This window comes from Leucoraja erinacea, chromosome 7 (assembly GCF_028641065.1).
Source record: "Leucoraja erinacea ecotype New England chromosome 7, Leri_hhj_1, whole genome shotgun sequence".
Taxonomy (NCBI): Eukaryota; Metazoa; Chordata; class Chondrichthyes; order Rajiformes; family Rajidae; genus Leucoraja; species Leucoraja erinaceus.
The window spans coordinates 15497355-15523137 of record NC_073383.1 but is presented as its reverse complement, the minus strand read 5'-3'; the positions used below and the strand labels follow the sequence as shown (position 1 = coordinate 15523137).

Genomic DNA, 25783 nt, shown 5'->3' with positions numbered 1-25783 from the left:
TCAGTGGGCAGAAAAGACTGATTCAATAATGTGTTTTTATTGTGTGTGATACCAAAGAGGTTAGGTAACATACAGGACATTCAACAAAGCATTTTGAACCATATATATTCCTTTTAACCCCATAAACTCACTTTGCCCAAGTTTTTGAAATCATATCATATGGATATTTCTGAAGTTTGTAAGGAGGATGCTATCTATTTTAAAACTTTTTTCTCCAAAAAATTGAATTATTAATTTTAAAATTTCTGCATTGTAAGCCATATCAAATAAACTACAACATGCAATGCATGAAAAAGCATGTCCTAACTAATTACACCTTCCACTAGGATCACAATGCCTGATAATCTTTAATTTCTGGGAATTAGCCTTTCAAGTTTCTCAAAGGATCTCCATTTTACAGAATTTGCTTCCACAGATTAAATAAATTGAGTGGCAATATGATGGGACTGTAAAAGACGACTGCAAATGGAGAACTGGAAAGTTTGTAAAATGAAAAGAATATATCAGCCATGTGTAGGAAAGAACTGCAGATGCTGGTTTAAATCAAAGGTAGACACTAAATGCTGGAGTAACTCAGCGGGACAGGCAGCATCTCTGGAGAGGAGGAATGGTTGACGTTTGGGGTCAAGACCCTTCTTCAGACTGATGTCAGGGGAGGGGGCGGGACAGCAATAGAATGTAATCAGAGACAGTAAAGGGCCTGTCCCACTTACGTGTCCTTGGCACGCAAATTACGCGACCTCGTGGTCGCGTTGAGCCGAGATGGTCGAGCGAAGGTCGGGTGTGATTACATGCGTACGCATAGCCGTCTGGAGCGCGTGACGTCATTTGAAGATGGGCACAAAGCCGGAGTAACTCAGCGGGACCTGCAGCATCTCTGGAGAGAACCAATGGGTGACGTTTCGTGTCGAGTCTCTTCTTCAGTCTGAAAAGAAGGGACTTGACCCGAAACATCACCCATTGCTTCTCTCCAGAGATGCTGCCGGTCCCGCTGAGTTACTCCTGCATTTTGTGTCTATCTTCCCACCTCTTCCAAACTCATCTACTGTATCCGCTGTTCCAGGTCTCAACTTCTGTACATCGGCGAGACCAAGCGCAGGCTCGGCGATCATTTCGCTGAACACCTCCGCTCAGTATGCCTTAACCTACCTGATCTCCCGGTTACTCAACGCTTTAACTCTCCCTCCCATTCCCAATCTGACCTTTCTGTCCTGGGCCTCCACCATTGTCAGAGTGAGGACCAGCGCAAATTGGAGGAACAGCACCTCATATTTTGCTTGGGTAACTTACATCCCAGCGGTATGAACATTGACTTCTCTCACTTCAGACAGCTCTTGCTTTCCCTCTCTCGACCCATTTTCTCCCCCTTCCTCTCACCTGTCTTAATGTCTCTGACTACATTCTATCTCTGTCCCACCCCCTCCACTGACAACAGTCTTAAGAAAGGTCTCGACCCAAAACGTCACCCATTCCTTCTCTCCAGAGATGCTGCCTGTCTCGCTGAGTTACTTCAGCATTTCATGTCTACGATATAGATCAGCAATGATTGGATGGCGGAGTATACTTGATGGGCCGAATGGCCTAATTCTGCTCCCATCACTTATGACCTTATGACATGACTTGATAGGCCCAAAGGCCTTGCCTCAATTATCTTGCAAAAAATTATATTTAAAAGAGCAGATTAAATGAAAATATACTACCTCTCCATTGAAGAAGCAAAATATTGTTGCCACCAATAAACCCTGAGGAAAGAAAAAAGAATCGTAATATGAGCAAAATATATTTCATTGTCAAGTAGTAATTAAACAGGCTTAATGACATAGCTCGACGTTGTGTTCATACACCAACAATGCTTAGTAGTATCTGTGGCAGACTGGCAAGGTGGAAAAGAGAGAAATAAAAACTGCTGAAGGAACTCAGTGTGTCCGTCAGCAATTGTGGAGGAAAATGGACAGTCGACATTTCATCTGGGCCTCTGATCTGGACTGAAAGAGTAAAGGGGAGATAATCTGCATAGAGAGCTGAGGAAGGTGGGTGGGACAAGAGCTAGCAAGCGATAGGAAGATCCAAATGGGGAGGAGTTGATTGGCTGATGGAGTCGGTGAGGGTAGGGATGGGTAGAGATGGCGACAGAGGTTGGGAGGTAATAAGTGAAAATAGTGGATAGATTTTGAGGTGGAAAATCTGTAGACATAGGAGGCTGTGATCAGCCATGATTGAATGGTGGAGTAGACTCGATGGTTCAAATGGCCTGATTCTACTCCTATTACTTGTGAGCTTGTGAAAAGAGGATATGGCTATTCCCAGGCATATTTCCATAGTATATGGGGTAGGTGGAACAGAATTTACTCACCAGCATAGTGAATGGAAAGCAGTTGCAAAAGAGAGAAATGTATCTTTCAATTGACTTCCCGGCATTTGCATTGAATGAATGTTGGGCACAACAGGCAGGACTCATTATTAAAGGTCATCTGAGTAGGTGGCTGGAAGCATTCACAAGCAAGACTACAAGCAAGCATAGTGACTGGTCTTATGTCAAATAAATTATCATTACGTGTGCAATTAGATGGTGGCTTGCATTCAAGGACCAGTAGTTGGTTCTGTGAGAAATGCTACATATACTGAATGATATTCAGTGGAATTTTAACCAACATAAAAGATGCAGAATAAACTGTTGCCAATAAACTAAACAAATAAAAGAGAGATTTGCAGATTAACACCATTTCAAGTAAACTCAATCAGAACAAGTGTTTCACTGGATGTTGCTGTTTAATACTTTATTAAATTGTGTGCAAATTCTATCAACATGAAGGATAGTTTTCTTAAATAGGAAGCAAATTTCAAATTACCTCCATTGGCAACTGAATTAAATTTTGCACAGAATCAGCCTTGTATTAGCACAAGCACGGTTTAACAATTATCAAAAACCTTCAGCACTTCATGACGATGAAAAATATAGAAACAAGGACTGTAGTTCCTGTTTTACACAAAAGGTTACAAAGTGCTGGAGGAATTCAGCGGGTCAGGCAGTATCTCCTATACCCCAGTATATATCTTAGTATACCTTGAGATAGACATGTGTAGGAAGGAACTGCAGATGCTGGTTTACACCAAAGATAGACACAAAGTGAAGTAACTCAGTGTGACAGGGTGCATCTCTGGATAGAAGGAATGTGGGGCATTTCGGGTTGAAACCCTTCTTCAGACTGCGAGTCAGGAGAGAGGAAGACACAGACATAAGGAAGGGTAAGGTGTGAAAATGAGACATCAAAGGGGGTGAAGCTCAAGGAAGATGTAGAATAAATCATTGTTAGCTAGGAGAAGGTGACAACGAAGCAAACAGAGATGCAATTTAATCAGGGGGACAGTCAGACTGGTCAGAGAACTAGAAAGAGGGAGGGATGGAGAGAGAGGGAAAGCAAGGGCTACTTGAAGTAGAGAAGTCAATATTCATACCGCTGGGGTGTAAACAGCCCAAGCGCAATATGAGGAACTGTTCCTCCAATTTACGCAGGGCGTCACTCTGACAGTGGAGGAGGCCCAGGACAGAAAGGTCAATATGGGAATGGGAGGGGGAGTTTAAGTGTTTAGCAACCAGGAGATCAGGTAGATTTAGGCGGACTGAACGGAGATCCCCGAGATGCTGCCTAATTCCCTGATTTACTCCTCCAGCACTTTTTGTGTTCCATGATGAAAACATATGGTTGCTCAAAATCTTTACTGCGGATAGATTTCTAAAAAATAATGACAATTAATTGATGTTCATTCATTGATACTCTTTAGGAAATGCGACATTTTTACTTGCACACCTTTAATTGTGGGTCCTGTCCGTTCTCTCACCAAAGAGCAATATTAAAAAGTGAACGTAGTTAGCTCAATTTTGTTTTAATCCATCAGATGTTGTAAACAGGCAGAATGACATGGATAGCCATTACAATCTGCTTCTAAAATATTGTACCTCTGACTTTAACAGTAGCTGCAACTATATTGTGAAGAGCATAAAGTACTGGATTAAATCAGCTGATTAGGCAGCATTTCCAAAGGATATGGAAAGGCACGTTTCAGGTCGGGACCCTTCTTCAGACTGATTACATGTTTAGTTCTCTTGGCCGAGCTTACAATTACCCCTGAGAGGACTTTGCATCAGGCTAAAATGTTGCCAAGTTCGTCTGGGAGTTTAATTATTTCTCTGGAAATATATTCATTCTTTGAATTTAAGTATGTGGCACGTTAAAAAAAAAGTATATTAAGCTTAAAAAGGTTCCATACCTGATAATGCATTAAAATATGCATCACATAATCGTAGACCTCTTCAGCTATTTGGCCTTCCGGCTTCCATGGGAACAGAACAAACTGGATCCCAAGCAGTGGAACTAATATCAGGGTCGCCCTCACTGCTTTCATGTACAGGTTTGATTCTGTTCGGTGCGTGACCTTTAACTTGGTTATAAGGACACGGACGATATTTAGCAAGAAAAACAAGTTAACCTACAGAAATAAAAGTGATTGTTAGGATTCTTCAGATGCAAATACATAGAACAATACAGCACAGAAACAGGTCCTTCGGCCCACAATGTCTATGCCAAACATGATGCCACGACCAACTGTTATCTGTTTGCACATAATCCACTTCCATCCATTCCCTGCAATTAGGAGCAGAATTAGGTCATGCAGCCCATCGTGTTTAGTCCGCCACGCAATCATGGCTGATTTATTTTTCCCTCTCAACCCCATTCTCCTGCCTTCTCCCCCAAAACCATATCGAGCCAGTGAGCCACCAGGGCCTTCAGTTTAAACTAAGTTAAATGTGAGTCACACATTTAATGAGCAGAGGTGTTCATAACTATCATTAAACATTATTGTGCATCTTGTACCTTAAACAAAAGTAATTGGAAATAACGTCCTCAATGCACTTTAGCTCTGGCTCATAGGTGCTCAGTTCTGACACAAAATGCATTCTCATTTGAGTGTCCATGTTTAACCAGAAAATTCACATCAAAACAGCACAGAAATAGGCCCTTCAGCCCAAACCATCCAAGCCGACCAAGATGCCTCATCCAAACCACCCCCACCTGCCCACATTTGTCCCACAACCCTCCAACCCCTCCTATTCATTTACCTGTTCGAATGTGCCCCAAAGGCTGCTACACTATCTGCTCCAAACATCTCCACTGGCAGCTTGTTCCTGATCTACCACCAACTGAGTGAAAAAGTCCCCCTCCAGGTTCCCACCAATTCCTCTCCCCCCACTTCTAGTCGCCCGATTCAAGTCTGTGCATTCATCCCACCAACTTCCCCAATGATGTTATACGCTAACTCTTGATATTTTATAACTTCTGTCTATGCAGTTGATACGATAAATGTTTTCTTTTTGTAATCGGGGTCTAGTTTAGTTTACAGATAGGCCATGGAAACAGGCCTTATGGCCCATCCTGACCATCGACCACCTATTCACACCAGCTCTATGTTATCCATTACATACATATTAGGGGCAACTTACAGAGACCAATTAACCTTCTTAACCGCATGTCTTTGGGAAGTGGGAAGAAACCCACACAGTCACAGAGAGAATGAGCTAGCCACACATGGCTAGCACCCAAGGTCAGGATCAAACCCCGGTCTCGAATGTATGAGCATAACAGATATTTCATGTTGCCTCTTCCTTTTGGTAGACGTGTATAACTACCATGAACTTATTTGATATTCAAACTTACCAACAGGGCTGCACAGGTAGGACCATGAACGATATACAGCAGATGAGTGTCAGAACTAATCCAGCAGCTGGGTGGAAGAAATTCGATTTAAATAGTAAGTAGGTTTTTCTGATAAGCTATACATTTCTCATTAAACACAAACACACACACACACACACACACACATATATATATATACACACACACACACACACGCGTAAGTCACTTACTTATCATTGTAATATATGCTTCTTGCTATTGCGTGTATCGTGGCAGGAATGAGTGGAAACCCTGTAAAATGGAGCATCAATTAGCCTAAGTGATCAATGGATTCGGAAACAAAGCTGTTTGACATAGATTGTTTTTACTGATACTGCTCTGTACGGGATGCAAAAGGCAGCCTGTAATTTCCTTTGTGTAATGTAAAGTTAATAGAGCACTGTCTAATGCATTAGCCTTCAGGAACACCACTGGATACAATGACCATGTCTCCATAGAAACTGTCATTGTATCCATAATGACCCATTTCCTTGAATGTTGCAAGGATATCTATAGAAATAGAATTGGCACTTTGGTGTGTTTAATTCCTGGTGCAGCAGATAACCTCAGGCATGCAAACTGGTGGCCACTAATTACACATTTGGCATCAATCACCAGACTCATAGACACATAGAAAATAAGTGCAGGGGTACGAGCCAGCACCACCATTCAATATGATCATGGTTGATCATCCAAAATCATTACCCCGTCCATGCTTTCTCCCCATATCTCCTGATTCCATTAGACCTAAGAATGATATCTAACTCTCTCTCGAATATAGACCAGTGAATTGGCCTTCATTGCCTTCTGTGGCAGAGAATTCCACAGATTCACAACTCTTGGTGAAAATGTTTTTACTCATCTCAGTGATAAATGGCCTACCCCTTATTCTTAAACTGTGACCCTTGTTTCTGGACTCCCCAACATCGAGAACACTTTTCCTGCATCTAGTCTATCCAATCCCTAAAGAAATGTATTGTTTCTATAAGATCCCCGCTTATCCTTCTAAATTCAAGATTTGAAATGCAAGATTCTACAAAGCTGCAGAAATGGTAGGAAATACAGTATTTGGCCATTACAATGTTATACCACTAGACAGCTTCAATTAGTCCCCCATAAAATCAAAATCCCTATGTTGTCAATAACCCGTCTGTAAAGAATGTTGAGTAATGTGTGAAGTTTGACCTGTGTGAGATGCATGTGTGTGCAGTGGACATCAGCTGCCAACAGACAGAGCAAAGACACTGGTGAGACTGTCTCTTTTTCACCAGTCCCAGAAGTGCTTCTTCCCATGCCAGTCTGGGCTGTTCTCCCTTTAGGTTACCACATTCCAACTGGTCCCTTCAACCCACCCTTACGCAGCCTTGAATTTTGCTGAGCCTTCCAATAATGGGGCAACAAAGTTAAAGACTCTTCTGGATGAAAGTAAAAAGTGCAGGAATTGCTCAGCAGGCCAGTCAGCGCTTGTGGAGAAAGAAAGAGACTCAATGTTTCACTTCATAATCTCACAGGTTATTGGTCTGAAAAGGTTAGTTAGTTTTTTTTAATTTGGATTACAAGAATCTGCATGTTTTGTTTTGTTTTTGAACTTTGCTAGGATGCTAATCACTGTCCTGCAAATCGCAACTTAATGCCATTTAACAAAATAGACAGGCAGCATCTGTGACCAGCGCTGTGCATTCTGCAAAGCTTTTTAGCACGACAGCTTTTTGGTGTGACTTGTCTATCAATGTCTATGAAAGTCCATTTCACGTAATGTGGATGGCTCAGTGACGCAGCGGTAGAGTAGCTGCCTTACAGCGCCAGAGACCCAGGTTCGATCCTGACTATGGGTGCTCTGTACGGAGTTTGAACGTTCTCCCCGTGGCCGCGTATGTTTTTCCGAATGCTCCAGTTTCCTCCCACACTCAAAAGACGTACAGGTTTGTTGGCTCACTGGCTTTGGTAAAAATTGTAAATTGTCCCTGCCGTGTTAGGATATTGCTAGTTTACGGGGATCACTGGTCAGCACAGACTCGGTGGGCTGAAGGGCCTGTATCTCCAAACTAAACTAAACTAAACTGAATGAAAGTCCATATTAAAGATGTGAACTTTACAACTAAACTTTTTGCAAAAGTTGAAGGAAGGATTGATCTTGAGAATGTTACCAGAAGTGGAAAACCAGAAGGGTTACCAGAAGAGTAGCTGGTTTTGGGGAGAAGCACTTATGGAATCAATGGGAAAGGTGTCCTGCTCAACAATGGTCTCCCATTGACTGTACTGGTCTTTATTACATTGTATCTCACTCATGTTATTCTCTACACATCAGACAGCATTTTCTGCCAGAGAAAAAATAACGTCTGAAATACACTATTATTTCAGATAAGGCTGTATTATCTGAACACAGCATTATGATTTTGAAGAGACCCAACTCAACTGAATGGAAAAGCATCTCCATAACAATTTGAAACAAATCAATTTTACAATTTTACAATCTTATTGTTAGTGCTGAGTATCCAATTTCAGTTAAATTATAATTTTCAAAATGGCAAGCTTTCTCTTGATAGTACTTCTCGCTAGAATTTAGAAGATTGAGGGGGGATCTTATAGAAGCTTACAAAATTCTTAAGGGGTTGGACCGGCTAGATGCAGGAAGATTGTTCCGAGATGAGAAAATCATTTTTACACAGAGAGTGGTAAATCTGTGTAATTCTCTGCCACAGAAGGTAGTTGAGGCCAGTTCTTTGGCTATATTTAAGAGGGAGTTAGGTGTGGCCCTTGTGGCTAAAGGGATCAGGGGGTATGGAGAGAAGGCAGGTACGGGATACTGAGTTGGATGATCAGCCATGATCATATTTAATGGCGGTGCAGGCTCGAAGGGCCGAATAGCCTACTCCTGCACCTATTTTCTATGTTTCTATGTTTCTACTTACACTCAAAGTAAAATCTGTGTTAGTATTGCACAAGTATTAATGTATTACAAATACATGTTTAAGTTATGGGCTGCATTTCATGGGTTAAGTAACTGACAATATTGAGCTTTAGAAAGTACATACCCCATCCAAGAAGACAATACCATAGCAAGTGTTGTTTCTCAGCGAATACAGCAACAACAATCAGCGTGTGAAGGTAAATGCCCTCGCATAACATCCAGAAATAATTGCAGCCCATTAAGTACAAAGAGATGAATTGTAACACTTTACAGCTGACCTGCAAGGAACAAGGGAGAAGACTTACAGTGAGACTGTGCGTTCATTGGGCACCACACAAGGCACAAGCTGAAACCATGGGAACTTTGAGAACCAAAGTCAGATTTTTTCCACTACTAAATATAGTCTATGTTTGTAGCAGAACACTTTATTCAGGGGGTGGGTCGCAGCCAGTGCTATTCAAGCAAGTTCTTTCTTGCTGATTAATGTAATGTGAAGCAGTGGGTCATGGTTAATTACACCGGAAAATATTCTGTAATTAGTTGGGCCGCTCAATTGAAGCAAAGAGGAGGACCTAAATCAGACAGCAGGCAAATTCCCTCTGTATTTCAATGCAGCTGAACAACACTTGGGAACGATTTTTCCAATGGTTGAGAGAAAAAAAGCATGAATAGAAGATATGAACACAAAGGCATTTTAGTAATATGGATTTTTCTCCTTTAAATTGTCTTTCACTGGAAAAACAGTGAGTTATATACATATGCTTACCACAATTTTTTTTTTAAATAGTATAAAAAGCACATAGAATATATAATGATTCTGCGATTGTGTAACATTTTCAGCACATTAAGTAGTAAAGAACCAGTGTCAAGAAAAACTGGCCCATTCCAAATATCTGAAAGATCACCTTCTCATGAGATTTACTCTCCTATGATATAACAAACATTCAGCGATGATTTTTGAGAGCAAATATGCGTCAAACAGCAACACCACAAAAACATTTCGAAAACACGTTTTCTCTGTTCAAACAAGAATGATCTAATTTGAATTTGTTGGCCTTCCTTCGTTGCTTTTTGCAGTGCCAAGTCACTGTTTCAGCATTAACTTTGTCATTGCAAATCATAAAACAGTTTGGCTTGGACTTTTGTAATGTGTTTGTGGGTCCTCATTCCAAACATGTGAAGTGCCTGGTATGCAAGAAATCACAATGAGATGTGGAGAACTATTAACTATGCATCATTTTTATTGCACTCTCTAAGAACTACACATTTGTGAGCATACTAAATACACATACATGAAACGGTCTCATATACTAGTAATTTCTTTACTATCCCTTAGTATACTTTCCCTCTCAATGCCATTCTCCTGCCCTCTCTCCACAATAGACAATAGGTGCAGGAGCAGAGAACATGTTTCCTGCCTCAAAGTGTCCAATCCTCTTAATAATCCTGGAGAAACTCAGCGGGTGCAGCTGAGTTTCTCCAGCTTTTTTGTGTAACCTTCGATTCTCCAGCATCTGCAGTTCCCTCTTAAACTCTTAATAATCCTATTTGTTTCATAAGATTCCCTCTCATCCTTCTAAATTCCAGTGTATACATGCCCAGTAACTCCATTCTTCAACATATGACAGTCCCGCCATCCCGGGAATTAACCTTATCAACCTACACTGCACTCCCTCAATAACAAGAATGACCTTCCTCAAATGTGGAGACCAAAATTGCACACAACACTCCAGGTGTGGTCTCACTAGGGCCCTGTACAACTGCCAACGGACCTCTTTGCCCCTACTGTATACTCAACTCCTCTTGTTAACTTTCTTCATTGCCTGCTGTAACTGCATGCTTACTTTCAGTGACTATGAACAAGGACACCCAGATCACATTGTACTTCCCCTTTTCCCAATTTGACACCATTTAGATAATAATCTGTCTTCCTGTTCTTGCCACCAAAGTGGATAACCTCACATTTATCCACATTAAACTGCATCTGCCATGCATCTGCCCACTCACCCAACCTGCCCAGGTCAACCTGCATCCTCATGGCATCCTCCTCATAGTTCACACTGCCACCCAGCTCTGTGTCATCTGCAGATTTGCTAATGTTACTCTTAATCCCTTCATCTAAATCATTAATGTATTTGTAAATAGCTGCTATTCCAGCACCGAGCCTTGTGGTACCCCACTAGTCACTGCCTGCCATTCTGAAAGGGACCCGTTAATCCCTACTCTTTGCTTTCTGTCTGCCAACCAATTTTCTATCCATGTCAGTACCCTACCCCCAATTCCATGTGTTCTAATGTTGCTCATTAATCTCCTATGAGGGACCTTATCAAATGCTTTCTGAAAGTCCAGGTACACTAATCCACTGGCTCTCCCTTGTCCATTTTCCTAGTTATGTCCTCAAAATATTCCAGAAGATTAGTCAAGCATGATTTCCCCTTCATAAATCCAAGCTGACTCGGGCCGATCCTGTTACTGCTCTACAAATGTGCCATTATTTCATCTTTCCTAATTGACTCCAGCATCTTCCCCACCACCAATGTCAGGCTAACTGGTCTTTCGTTCCCTGTTTTCTCTCTCCTCCTTTCTTCAAATGTGGAATAACATTAGCTACCCTCCAATCCACAGGAACTGATCCTGAATCTATTGAACATTGTCACTCATCTTTGCTGCGTTATACTTCTTCTCTTTTATTTTTATAGTGTCCCTGATTTCGCTTGTCAGCCACAGTTACCTCTTACTCCTCTTAGAATCTTTCTTCCTCTTTGGAACTAACTGATCCTGCATTTTCTGTATTTTTCCCAGAAATACCTGCCATTGTTGTTCCACTGTCATCCCTGCTAGGGTCTCTTTCCAGTCAACTTTGGCCAGCTCCTCCCTCATGCCTCCATAGTCCCCTTTGCTCAACTGTAATACTGACACTTCCGATTTTCCCTTCTCCCTCTCAAATTGTAGATTAGAGGGTCTCAACCCCTAACACCCTTAATGAAGAATCTGTCAATCTCTGCCTTAAAAAACTATCCAATGACTTGGTCTCCAAAGCCTTCTGTGGCAATGAATTCCACAGATTCCGCAACCTCTGACTAAAGGGCCTGTCCTACCTACTCAATATTTTTCAGTGACTTGCCGGCACCCGTCATAGCCACAGCAGAAAATTTTCAAAATGTTGAAAATCCAGTGGTGAACAGGAAAATGTACGGCTCTTTGAGCAACTACTCATGACCATACAGGCGACATGTTGCGGGGTGACACCTCTTTGATCATGAGTAGTTGACGAAAAAACCGCATGTGGGACAGGCCCTTAAAGAGATAGACTTATAGATTTAACCTATCCGTGTTTATCACTTTGATCGTCTTAGAAGGACCTATGTTATTGGCATTGACTCCAGGGTGATATAACTTCCTGAACCAATTTATGAATGAATAAGTTTATTGGCCAAGTATTCACATACAAGGAATTTGCCTTGTTGCTCCGCCCACAAGGGACAACGACATACAGTGACAGTGAGAAAAATGGTGTATCATTTATTTCCAATGGAGGAGGTACAACATTTGATCCTACACCTCCTCCCTCACCACCATCCAGGGATATGAGCAGCTTGCTATTCCAGGTGAGGCAAATATTCACATGCACTTCCTCCAACATTGCATTCAACACTCACGATGTGGCCCATTCCATGTCAGTAAGACCAGGTGTAGACCAGGCAGTTAATTTTCAGGGCATCTGCGCTATATCTGAAATGGCCCTCCTGAGCTTCTGCGTGTGTGACATTTCAACTTCTCTTCCCAATCCCACACCAACCTACCAGTTCTCTGCTGCCTGTTCTGCCATGGTGAGGCCAAATACAATCCAGAGCAGCACCACATATTCCCTTTGGTAAACCTACAGCCTCCCTCTCTATTTCATTGTCCTTGACAAATTCCTAATATGAGGTGTTGGATTGCAAAGTTTTGATCTGATCTGTTGGTTGTGAGATTGTTTTCTTCCTCCCATGCATGAGGCCCAGTTCTTGGTTTTTCTGACGTTTATCTGATCTCAAAAATTTTTCCAAGAGTCATCTGAGATTTATGTCATTTGTATCTTCTTCACTGTCTTGATTGATGAAATCATCTTCCAATATTTATGTTTTAAAATAATCCTGTTTTCATTCTCTATGTATGTATTTTATCATGGTAGCTTCAATGCATTTGCAATTGCATTTTGTTTTGAAGTTCTTGATTTCATTCTCAACAAGAATTTCAGAGGCATTCAGAATCTCAATCTGTATTGCCTGCTCCTGTCTTCACTTGATTGTCACTGCGACCTGATTTATCCAACTATTCCATGATCCATACGTTCAATGCATATGGTGTGTAGGAAAGAACTGCAGATGCTAGTTTAAATTGACAATAGACACAAAATGCTGGAGTAACTCAGCAGGACAGGCAGCATCTCTGGAGAGAAAGAATGGGTGACGTTGCGGTTTGAGGCCCTTCTTCAGACTGATATCAGGGGAGTGGGTGTTACAGAGATAAAATGTAGTCGGAGACAGTAAGACTGGTCGGTTGATGGAGAGAGAGGGAAAGCAAGGGCAACTTGAAGTTAGAGAAGTCAATATTCATGCCGCTGGGGTGTAAGGTGCCCAAGCGCAATATGAGGTGCTCTTCTTTCAATTTGTGCTGGGCCTCACTATGACAATGGAGGAAGCCCAGGTCAGAAAGGTTAGTGTGGGAATGGGAGGGGGAGTTAAAGTGTTGAGCCACCGGGAGAACAGCTAGGTTTAGGCGGATTGAGCGGAGGTGTTCAGCGAAAAGATCGCAGAGCCTGCGCTTGGTCTCGCCGATATACAGGAATCCACACCTGGAACAGCAGATAGAGTAGATGAGGTTGGAGAAGGTGCAAGTGAACCAATGTATAAGTGAAGTTAATCGATATGGAATTTTTTAAGGATAAGAACAAAATGTGTAGGATAAGACCAGATGGATTTGTATCCGGCTTTATATGAATATTTTCATTAAAATCTGTAATATCCATGTGAGCAACTTTGAAAATTGTGGCATAACTTCCCAATAGTAATCCACACAGGGTACTTCTACCCAGTTCAGTTATTATATTCAACTAGAACTACTGGCTATTCCATTTGCTGGCTGTTGAGGCAAACATTTCACTTCAATATATGTAGCGATGTTACAATACCTACCTTCAGCGGCGCCGCAGTTCTGCCACTGGCCATGTGCGTGGATTTGGCGCCTTTGAGGGGAGGATTAAAATGCCGTTTTCTCCTGCCTGGCCGAGATATATTTTCTCGGGCTGCTAGCTGATGCAGAAAAATCATTCCGACTTCCGTTCTCGGAAGTTTTTTTTAAAATCGCAGGACAATTTAATCACTGGAGTAAAATAAAAAGCTACTTCTAATGCCGTCAACGCCTACAATGGGACAGATCTCACGTAGGGGACAAAACAAAATGTAAGTCGTTTATTTTTCATATAAACTTGCTTCTTAGGATGACTTTAATCAAAATTTCCTTGGCGATAATGTGATTTTGGCCCCATAAGAACCGGCAGTGTTTTTCCTGCCGATATGGGGTTCAAATTCACTGCAACCGCAACGTTCTAATCAATCACGTTCCACAAAAACCCACTCGCAAGATTATTAAAATGCCCATTAATTTACGGGAATTAAACATTAAATTCCTTCCATTTGGCCTATAAATTCATGACAATGAGATTTAAAAATCGTTATATTGTGAATTATTGTGAATGTTATTGGACACTTAGGCTATTTAAAAATGTTAACCTTTTCTTAAGAAATGGATAGATGTTTAGATCTAGTAATTGAATTTTGTAATTAGCTAAAATTAGGTAACTAACTAATTATATACTTTAATTTCAGGTCATCCAAGTAAGATTGTTTTATATTTGTTTCAGAATGCTTCAATCTATAATAACTGAAAATTTCATTCAGTTCTCTTAATTTTTAAGAAAGTTATGGGCTTTTGACTGTCCTCGATCACAGCTTTTGAGTTAAGTCAATGGAAAAGCAATAGGGAACAAGATGCTAATTTCAGAGTATGAAAATGGCCATAACTTTATTAATACTGAAGATATGAAAGTAGATTAAGTGTCAAATGAAACTTCTTTTTATGCTTTATCTGATGGCATAAATTGCAGACTTAATTTTTTTTATCTCAAAATTTTGTAACATTGCTAATATATGCTCAAAAACACTTTCAAGTTCACTGAACTTGGTGTCAGTGAAACATAGCTCAACTATGTTTCCTTAGCCAGAACTATGTGTTCTAGTGCCTCTCAATGTTCTTGCAACTATACGGAGCATTTCACCAAAACGTTTGGCTTTGAATGATTCTGATTTCCAAAGTTAAAGTAATATATACAAGTCCAATTCTCCCTTGTTCTCATTAACCATGCATTGAATCAAGCATTTTGCTCATCCCAATCTCTTTAACTGTACTGCACCTGTGCATGCCTACATACATTTTAAAAGCAAATGTGTACCACAGATTTGTAAGTGTGGTGCAATTTTTCACATATGTAATTTGCAATCTGAAGAAAAAAGTGGAAAACTTTGAAAATGACCCCTAAAGAAATGTAGAAGGATGTTGGCCACTGTGTCAATAAGCAAAATTCAATGAACACATTTTCTGGTCCATCATGTCTACACCAATATTTCTATTCTACACAGGATGCTTCAGCCTTCATCAGATCTTTCCTTTCTTATCCTCATGTAATAAATTTCTGTCCCTTAAATACATGAATACAATTTATCTCACATATCTGTATTCTCTCAACTCTCCATCTAAGGAAGTGTTTCCTAAATTTCCTTGTGGAAACATTTGTATTACTCTTTCATATTGTACAGCATCGAAACAGGCCCTTCGGTCCAACCTCCCATGTTAATCAAGATGCTCTACGTTAGTCCCATTTGCCCACATTTGGCCATTACCTCTTTCAATCTTTCCCATCAATGTACCTGTACTAATAAACATCTTTTAAATGGTGTAATTTTTACCTTGGCCCTAAGTTTTGGTTTCCCCAACAAGTGGACAGATCTTCTCTACTTCTTTGTGTAAGTAGGAACTGCAGATGCTGGTTTAAACCGAAGATAGACACAAAAAGCTGGAGCTACTCAGCGGGACAGGCAGCATCTCTGGAGAGAAGGAATGGGTGATGGTTCAGGTTGAGTATGAAGAAGGGTGTCGCTCTGAGTTACTCCAGCTTTTTGAGTCTATTGTGCCTCGGGTACTTGGGGGGGGGGGTCCTGTGGCGGTCCTTGGGGGGTAGGCCACTCCTTGGATCATCCCCCTCGCCGATTGAGGGACAGGGGCGTTGGTCTGCCTCCTCGTAACAAGAGCCCACTTTGACTGCCTTTATTTTCTTAGTTTGCTTCACTAACATTGAGTAATGTTTTTCATAACCTACTGGGAGTTTCAAAGTCATGTGCATTGAGTCTCAATGGCGCCTTAGGATATTGCAATTATACATAGCTTGTTACCTTGACCTCCAAACAGAAGTTCACAACAATTATTTTTTTAAGTTGTTTAACATGATTTGGTTGTCATGGTAACACATATGTACTTGAAAGGGAAAAGAATGTAGGAATATGTGAGTGTGCAAGCGAGAGAGACTAATTAAGATGTCCTTTCCAAGATCCAATGAAACTTAAAGGTGCTGAAAGGTCTTTTCCTGCACTGTATGATTTCATTCTTTGCTGAAATGAGATATGCAGACACAGTAATCCAATTCACACTAGTTCTATGCTATGTCTCTTTTGCATCAGCTCACACAGCACACTAGGGGCAATTTTACACAGGCCAATTAACCTGCAAACCTGTACGTCTTTCAGATGTGGGAGGAAATCGGAGGATCACAGGGTGAACATGCAAACTCCACGCAATAGCGCCTGAGATCAGGATCAAACCTGGGTCTCTAGAGCCCTTAGGCTGCAGCTCTACCAACTTTGTTACTGTGCCATTCTTAAAATTAAATTATATTTAATATTAAATTAATATCCTTGCGTTTTCATTCAATTACCAAATCAACATTTTTGATGTTTCTCTCGTTTCCCCTTCCCCTGACTCTCAGTCTAAAGAAGGGTCTCGACCCAAAATATCAACTATTACTTTTCTCCAGTGTTGTTGTCTGACCTGCTGAGCTAATTCAGCTTTTTGTGTATATCTTCATTTTCAACAGCTTTTATGCTGCATCTCTAAACTAAACTAAAGAATATTAAAGGGTCTGTCCCACTTTGGCGTTATTTGCGTGTCATTTACGCGACATCATTTACACGTCACGACGCACGACTTGACATCATTTACGCGGTCGCATGCGGCGCCTCAGTATTTTGGGATTCACAAGCCCTTAACACAAAACATTAAACAATGGCCTCATCTGCCCTCTCAGGTGCATGTAAGAGATGCCCTAGTTCAATATCAAAAAGAGCAGAGGTCTGCAGAGTGTGTGGCACGGTGGCGCAGTGGTAGAGTAGCTGCCTTACAGCGACAGAGATGCAGGTTTGTTCCTGACTCCAGGTGCTATCTGTACGGAGTTTGAATGTTCTCCCTGTGACCGTGTGGGTTTTTCCGGATGCTCCGGTTGTCTCCCACACTCCAAAGGCTTGCAGGTTTGTAGGTTAATTGACTTTGGTAAATTGTCGCTAGTGTGTCGGAAAGGACTTGTGCAGGGGTGATGATTTGTCAATGCGGAGACGGTGGGCCGAAGGGCCTGTTTCCACACTGTATCACCAAACCAAATGAAACTAAATTAAACTGGACTCTTCCCTTATTTCCTGGGTAATGCTATATTTAGAACATAGAACCTTCCATCACAGAAACAGGTCCTTTGGCCCACAAAGTATGTGCTTAACATGATGCATGGTTAAACTAATCTCCTCTGTCTGCACGTAATCCACATCCTTCCATTACATACATATCTATTTGCCCATCTAAAAGCCTCTTAATTCCCACTATCGTATCTGCCTCCACCACAACCCTGGAAACCATTCCAGGATCTGTCTCTGTTAAAAGAAACATATCAAGTTTGTTCAAACTCTACTTACAAGTAATCCCCTCTAAATCATTTATCGTTCAATTGTTATCTTTAAAAACACTTCATCGGTTACTTATTTGTGGGATCTCACTGTGTGCAAATTAGGATTTCTTACATGACAACCACATTTCAATGAAGTGTGAAGTGCATTACCATATTCTGAAGCTGTAAACATTGTATAGCCAACTTTTGCTTTCGTTCAGGTATCAAATTAATTTCTGTGGTTTACTGCATTTATATCTGATAAACTTACCAGATTTCTTGCAACAAATTTCTGATTATTTGCCACAGCGGTTAGCCAGATGATGGTGACAATGGAGTTACAAATAAATGACAAAAATAGATTTTTGTGAAGTGTTATCCTCTGGCAACTTAAACTCCTACGAAAGAAAAATGAAAGCAAATGGATTAATTCATCTATTCTCTGTGTTCTATGAATGTTATCATTAAGATCACTCATTTTGACATCCTAGCAACGCCTTGCTCATAGTGGACACAGCTACTCTATTGTGTTGGAAAGAACTGCAAATGCTGGTTTTGGTTGAAGATAGCCACAAAATGCTGGAGTAACTCAGTGGGACAGGCAGCATCTCTGGAGAGAAGGAATGGGTGATGAAGAAGGGTCTTGAACTGAAATGTCATCCATTCCTTCTCTCCCAGAGATGCTGCCTGTCCCCTTGAATTACTCCAGCCTTTTGTGTCTATCTTCAGTTCCTGTATTTCTGCCTATGGATTTTGACATAAAAAAGCATCAAACTTCCACTTGCAATTCTACAAAAAAACACCATTCCTTAACTATGATAATATCTTGTTGTCTAACATGCTGATTTATCTTGTTTTATATTCATTGCCGCAGTCTTCCTGGCATTAAGTCAAACATGGGCAAATAAGTTTCCTTCTGATTACCACCTTCTGTCCTCCCCCAGTATTTGTCCATGCTGTATCATGGCCGAGATTTATTAAATTTCAAAAGTAAACTTTATTCAGAATAAAACATATGACTGTGTGATTCTGTGACTCTATTGTACTCTGCTTGGGGAACTTGAAACTCCATGACTGAACAGTGTCTATGTGGCAACATTGCTGACAAAGGCTGGTGTAGCCTTGACCATGGCTGCCAAAATAGGTGGTGAGATGATCAACACAAGGGATAAAAATACCTGTGTGGGAAGGAACTGCAAATGCTGGTTTAAACCGAAGATAGACACAAAATGCTGGAGTAACAGCGGGAAAGAGAGCATCTCTGGATAGAAGGGATGGATGACATTTTGGGTTGAGACCCTTCTTCAGACTGAGTCCAGGAGTGGCAGATACAGAGATAAGGAAGCGCAAAGTTTTTTAAACGAGACGGAGGGGTGGGGGGGGGGGGGGGGGGGGGGGGGGGGGGAGGAGATCAATGAACATGTAGGAATAGGTCACTGTTAGCTAGGAGAGGTAACAACAAAGCAAACAGAGATAAAATGCAAATGAGGACAGTCAGACTAATTGGAGAACTGGGAAGGAGGGAGGGATGGAAAGAGAGGGAAAGCAAGGGTTACTTGAAGTTAGAGAAGTCAATATTTGTACCGCTGGATAAAACTACATATTCTCTGCCACCAATTTACGTATTGTTGATATATCTGTTTGGATGCCTTTGATAGACCATGGTAAATTAAATTACAAACAGATTTGGAAGCTAATAGAGTACAGTCTACCAACACCAAAAAAATGTAATTCTATTTCAACATGGTCTGTATATTTTTGAACATTTTATACCATTACTATCAAGTCAGGGAGCTAACCCTAATTCATAAAATAATATAATATTTATGACATGGATGGAGGCCATATTTTAGACCAGTGATATAACATGGAAACAAGCCCTTTGGCCCACTGAGACAATATTGACCAGCAATCACCCAGTACACTAACATTATCCACACATTAGGGACAATTTTACCAAAGCCAATTATCCTACAAACCTATAGGTCTTTGAAGTGTGAAAGGAAATCGGAGCACCCGTAGAAATTCATGTGGTCACAGGGAGAACATATAAACTCCGTACAGACCTCACCCATAATCAGGATCGAATCTGGGTCTCTGGCACTGGATGGTAGCCATGCGCTGCCCATGTGCCTATGGGCCACTATTTGGTTTATAATTTCAGCGCTGGTTGAAAAAAAAGCAATACAGCCACGATCACAATGAATGGCCGTGCAGGCTCGAAGAGCCGAATGGCCTCCCCCTGCCCCTATTTTCTATGTTTCTATCATTCCTCCATTTATAGCTTTGGTGTTGTCTTCTGGAAGAAATGTAAAATATTTGTTTCGCAATCTCACGGAACAAATTTAAATAATGTATCAAAACGATCAAACTATTACACAGAACCATTTCCACATTAAACAATAAAAACACCACACAAAGACAAACGAGCCAAATAACACTGGACACAGCGCAGGAGCATCTCAGCAGGTCAGGTAGCATGGCTGGAGAACATGGATTGGTGACATTTCAGATTGAGACCCTTCTTCAGATCTGAGATCTCCCCTACCAGGTTCTCCAGAAATGCTGCCTGACCTGCTGAGTTCCTCTCGCACTTTGTGTGTTAACCAGAATGCACTTTGTTTCCATTAATTACACGGGATCTCGGCTTCATTCATCCAGGAATGGCACTGGATCATTAAGCGATTAATGGGTAAAGAAAGCTCCATTGAAAAAAACATTTATAACATTAGTAGACTCCAGCACATGAGTGCAGACCACCAGGCTGAAGAACCTGCAACTATCTTCAGCCAGATAGACTAATCAAGTAATCAACTGCTGCCTACTCCTGAGCCTGATATACAAGATTCAAGAGAGTTTATTGTCATGTGTCCCAGATAGGACAATGAAATTCTTGCTTTGCTTCAGCACAACAGAATATAGTAGGCTCAAATAAATACAGAACAGATCAGTGTGACCATATATCATTGAATATATATATACACACACACTTAAATAATCAGATAAAGTGCAATGGGCTATTAATGTTCAGGGTTTCGTTTAAGTTGAGTTTAATAGCCTGATGGCTGTGGGGAAGAGCTATTCCTGAACCTGGATGTTGCAGATTTTAGGCTCCTGTACCTTCTACCTGAAGGCTGCAGGGAGATGAGTGAGTGGTCAGGATGGTGTGGGTCCTTGATGATGCTGGCAGCCTTTTTGAGGCAGCGACTGTGATAAATCCCCTCGATGGTAGGGAGGTCAGAGCCGATGATGGACTGGGCACTGCTGCCTACTCCTGAGCTTCATGTTACACCAGAAGACAGTTTTCAGCCATTTTGATTCACTACGCATGATATTAGGAAATAGCTGAGAGCAATGAGACTTGACAATATTCCAGCTGTGGTGTTGAAGAGTTGCGCTCTAGAACTATCTTTAGATCGAGCTAAGTTGTTCTAATTCAGTTACATCACTGGCATCTTCCCAAAAATATGAGTGAAAGGCCAAATATAACTGAACCAAGTTACTCACCCCCACAAAACCTTCCCAACATTCACAATCCATAGTCCATGTGTACAACAGAATACTCTCAATTTATAAAATGGAGTCCACTCCAACGTTGCACACAAGAAGCTCAGCACCATTCTGGACAGAACCACATCATTCTGGATTGGCACCCAATCAGCCCATCATAACTATCTACTCCCTCCAGCAGCAGGCTGTACATTGGCTACTCTGTGTGTTATCTGTATATGTACAATTGCAAATCACCAATGGTTTTCCAACAGAAACTTCCAACCCTGTGACCTCCAGCACAAGGGCAGGAGGTAAATGGGAAAACCATCACCTACAAGTTACCTTCCAAGCTGTGCAGCATCCTAACATGTAAAACATATTGTTATTATGCTGGGTACAAATATCAAAGTTCACTATTAAAAAATAAGCTAATTGCAATAGTTCAATAGTCTGAAGAAGGAACTTGACACGAAATGTCACCTATTCCTTTTCTCCAGAAATGCTGCCTAACCCGTTGAGTTACTCCAGCTTTGTATGTCTAACTCAGCGTCAGTTAACAATGGATATAAAGGTTCACTTTGCTACTGACACCCACTTCCTGAATGAATTAAAACACATTGTTTTGCCTGGTGATGGGGATCGTACCTAATAACTCCTCTGACTTTCTAAATACTGGAGCAATAAAGAATTTGACTCAATCTTTAAAAACACATTTTCCTTTCAACACAGCAAATGTCAGGAAACAAATCAGTGTCTAAAGATGACCATTGGACTTTTACAAATGACATGCTGCAGCATTTCCTCTCTAGGTCTACTTTAAGGAAATGATGTCCCCAGATAAATCTAAAGTAAACAACCATCATTGTTTTCAATGGGAGTGAATAGTAATCTCTGACCCTTCACTCAGATGAGATTATTGGCAAATAATTCTGGTGTCTTAACCCATTGTCTTTCCTCTTCTTTTAATTAGCAAAGTTCGCACACTCTTCTGTACCTATCTTGGGGACACCAAGTAAACTCAGGCAGTTTTTTGCCTTTACAAACCTTAATGGTGTAGCATTCTATTAGGGAGTACAAACTCACAATTTAATTTTAATGCAGTTTCCTTTTTACTTTCAACTGATATATCAGATGCCTTACAGCTCCGAGGATCTGGATTCAATCCTGACCTCCAGGTTGAAGGTGTGAAGTTGGCATATTTTTCATGTTACCATGTGAGTTTCCTCCCGGCTCCTCCGGTTCCTCCCATATCCCACAAGCGTGCAAATTAGTAGGAAGAAGTGTCTCAACCCAAAACGTCACCCATTCCTTCTCTCCAAAAATGCTGCCTGTCCTGCTGAGTTACTCCAGCATTTTGTGTCTATCTTCAAGTTAGCAGGTTAGTTGGCTCCTGTAAATTAGCCTTAGTACAGGTAAATGGCAACAAGAATCAAATGGGGAGTTAGTTAATGGCCATGTGTGTAGAAAATAAATAACTGGGTCACAGGGAAATAAGAGAGGAAATGAAATTGATGAAACAAAAAGACACTAAATGTTGGAGTAAATCAGTGGGGTCAGGCAGACTCCCTGAAGAACATGGATGGGTAATTTTCCTAGTCAGGGCCCTTCTTTAGACTGCTTCAGTCTTTTCTTTCTTTGTAAATCAGCAGCTGCACTCCCTTGTTTCTACGATGGTTATGGGGGAGAAGGCGGGGAATGGGGCTAGGAGGGAGAGATCGATCAGCCATGATTGAATGAATGGCGGAGTAGTCTTGATGGGCCGAATGGTTTAAATCTCCTCCTATCATTTATGACTTTGTAAACTGATTAGTTTGCTCCTCTGGGAACAGCCCGCTGACCTGTCACCTTCTGCACTGAGTACAAGCGAAATACATACTGCACTCCATATTTAGCTTGCTACTTAAATAATATTAAAATAGGAAAGTGGCATATATTGGAGTTCATGTTTCATAAAGAAATCAGTTTTATATTTGATTAGTTTCAATATCACATCATGAGCAGTCTTTATGTTTGGATACTTAATCTACCATTCCAGTATATGACACTGCACTTATTTTTAGTTCAACCTCAAAGAAAATCCACTTAACGTATATTATGTCAGTAAAATGAACTGTGAAATACTTACTTGAAGTAAAAGAAGATGCTGAGAGAAATCAGCAGAGAAGCCATTGATAATCCTTGCCCAATCACTGCCAGGTACAATAAATTCAATGCAGTCTGTTTTGCGAAAACACAAAAAAAAGGTTGATTGCTACGTACTTATTTTTGTTATTTTATCATGTATGCAATGAATCATAACCAGAAATTCTACCTTGAGCTTTTCCTTTGTGTATGCAGTACACAGTGTGTAATTTGTCCAGGTTCTGTTGCTCTCCGGGTGTCGAAACCATTTCCCAGTTTCATCGCAAATCTTTATTGCTTTCTCTATTTGACAAACAGTCAGAATAAATATCTCCAAACCATAAAATATGTATCAAACCAAAACTTTCTGCAGACTTACACTAAATGGAAATGGGAGGTTAAATAATAATAATAATATTAATAATAATAATATATTTTATTGTCATTGCACATAAGCGCAACAAAATTTGGTATGCAGCTTCCATCCGATGTCATAACTTAAATAACTAATAAAATTTAGATTTAGATACCCCGAGAACATGGTTTCTAAAAAGAACATTACAACAGTAAAATATTCAAAGCAGTTCAAACAGACTAAAGTGCAGATGTGTCTGTGCGACGTGACCATTCGAGGGAGACAGTCCATGGGGGTGGGGGGCACTCAGCAGGGCCGGTTCAGAGCCGCTATAACTCTGGGAATGAAGCTGTTCCTGAGTCTGGAGGTTCGGGCGTAGAAGGCCTTGTAACGTCTGCCGGTGGAAATAGTTCGAACAGTCCATTACAAGTGAACTCCATCAGCAAGTAAGCCAGTAGGCTAAGGAGCAGTTTACAGGTTTAACTATAATGTGTAAGAAGGAACTGCAGATGCTGGTTTCAATTGAAGATAGACACAAAAAGCTGGAGTAACTCAGTGGGACAGGCAGAATCTCTGGAGAGCAGGAATGGGTGATGTTTCTGGTCAAGACCCTTCTTCAGACTGGGGAGGGATAAGGGAAACGAGAGATATAGATGGTGATGTGGAGAGATAAAGAACAATGAATGAAAGATAAGCAAAAAAAGTAATGTTGAATGTGCTGTTTGCTGCAACCACCTTATGTTGGATAAATAGTAATTACATTACTACTTTCTTCTTTCCAGTCACAAGTATCTACTGACAAAGAGCAGTATTTACTAATCATCCAAAAATGGCCTGAAGCCACAGATTGAATTTCTCTAGCTGTACATTATTAATGGAACGAGAAAATATGATATCCTCAGTTTCCATCAGGTATCAAATAATAAACAATGTTTCTTAAAGTATGTACATATATTCCGCTTCTCAGCCTGAAATATATCAAAATCATTTAAAAAATATTACTTTGTGATAATTGTGATTATTGTGATGATTGTTATGTGGGCTTTTTTTTGTAGTTTATCTTTCTAATCAACTAATTTATGGAACAGGCACACCACGACTTACATAAGATTCCATGAAACCTCACGCAAGTCAGATTTCATGTAAGTCGGAATCACTGACCCTTGCCATTGGGGCACTGTCTGTGCTGGCTGGCCTTCTGGCTGGCCTTTGTCGGCTTGTGTCCAATGAGTTCTGTGCTTGAGTAAAGTGTTGTGGAAATTATAAACTGCCCTGATTGCACTAGGGACTGAGTACAGAATTGTTTACGAAAATGCAAGTTTACGTAAGTACCCGTTTGCGTAAGCCGGGGAGTGTCTATATTGGATTTACATTGAAAGTCTTCACTCTGTTCAGTGTACGGTTTTTCTAATTTTAGGAACACAATATGGAAAGGTGAATTTCCAATAAAGGTATGTTCAAGAAGGAACTGCAGATGCTGGAGAATTGAAGGTAGACAAAATTTGCTGGAGAAACACAGCGGGTGCAGCAGCATCTATGGAGCGAAGGAAATACGCAACGTTTCGGGCCGAAACCCTTCTTCAAACGCTTCTTCAAACCCTGTCTGAAGAAGGGTTTTGGCCCGAAACGTTGCCTATTTCCTTCGCTCCATAGATGCTGCCGCACCCGCTGGATTTCTCCAGCAATTTTGTCTACCTTCCAATAAAGGTAATTTCTTACTGGCAGATGACATTTACTGGTAAAAGTCAACATTAATAATACAATTACAATTAAATTCAGCCATAAGCAAATTCTTGGTGCTGTTCTCATGCTCAAATTATTGTCAAACTCGAACAGAGCTTTTAACATAAAATTGAATAACGTGACTGTCTAGCTTAAGTTGAGCCCAATGCAATATTTTGCTTTGCTCTGGATTACTAAGACCTTGTCTAATGCTTGCTTAAGATTCCAAGTTGTATTTCTTTTTCTGCTGGAGTTAAATCAGAGGTGCTGCACAAAGAATGAGTTCATCCTTAGTTTGCAATTCTAATAATATACTTCTTGCCATAACTGAAATGTTGTTAAATACTGTAAGCACTCTGACGATTGATCAAAATGAAATCCAATAACTCATGTGAATAAATAAAATAAATACGATCCATTCTGTC

General features: G+C 40.7%; 1 protein-coding gene across 2 annotated transcripts in view; it reads right to left on the bottom strand.

Moving 5' to 3' along the window:
• calcrlb (calcitonin receptor-like b) overlaps positions 1-25783 on the bottom strand; it is a 97597-nt gene that overhangs the window by 2560 nt on the left and 69254 nt on the right. For both annotated transcript variants that reach the window (XM_055637825.1, XM_055637824.1), the window contains exons 5-12: positions 23472-23584; positions 23286-23377; positions 17940-18066; positions 8768-8921; positions 5924-5984; positions 5715-5781; positions 4270-4488; positions 1701-1742 (exon numbers count right to left, since the gene is read on the bottom strand). In XM_055637825.1, coding sequence (XP_055493800.1) covers positions 1701-1742; positions 4270-4488; positions 5715-5781; positions 5924-5984; positions 8768-8921; positions 17940-18066; positions 23286-23377; positions 23472-23584 — 875 coding nt within the window. The remainder of the gene's footprint in view (positions 1-1700; positions 1743-4269; positions 4489-5714; positions 5782-5923; positions 5985-8767; positions 8922-17939; positions 18067-23285; positions 23378-23471; positions 23585-25783) is intronic.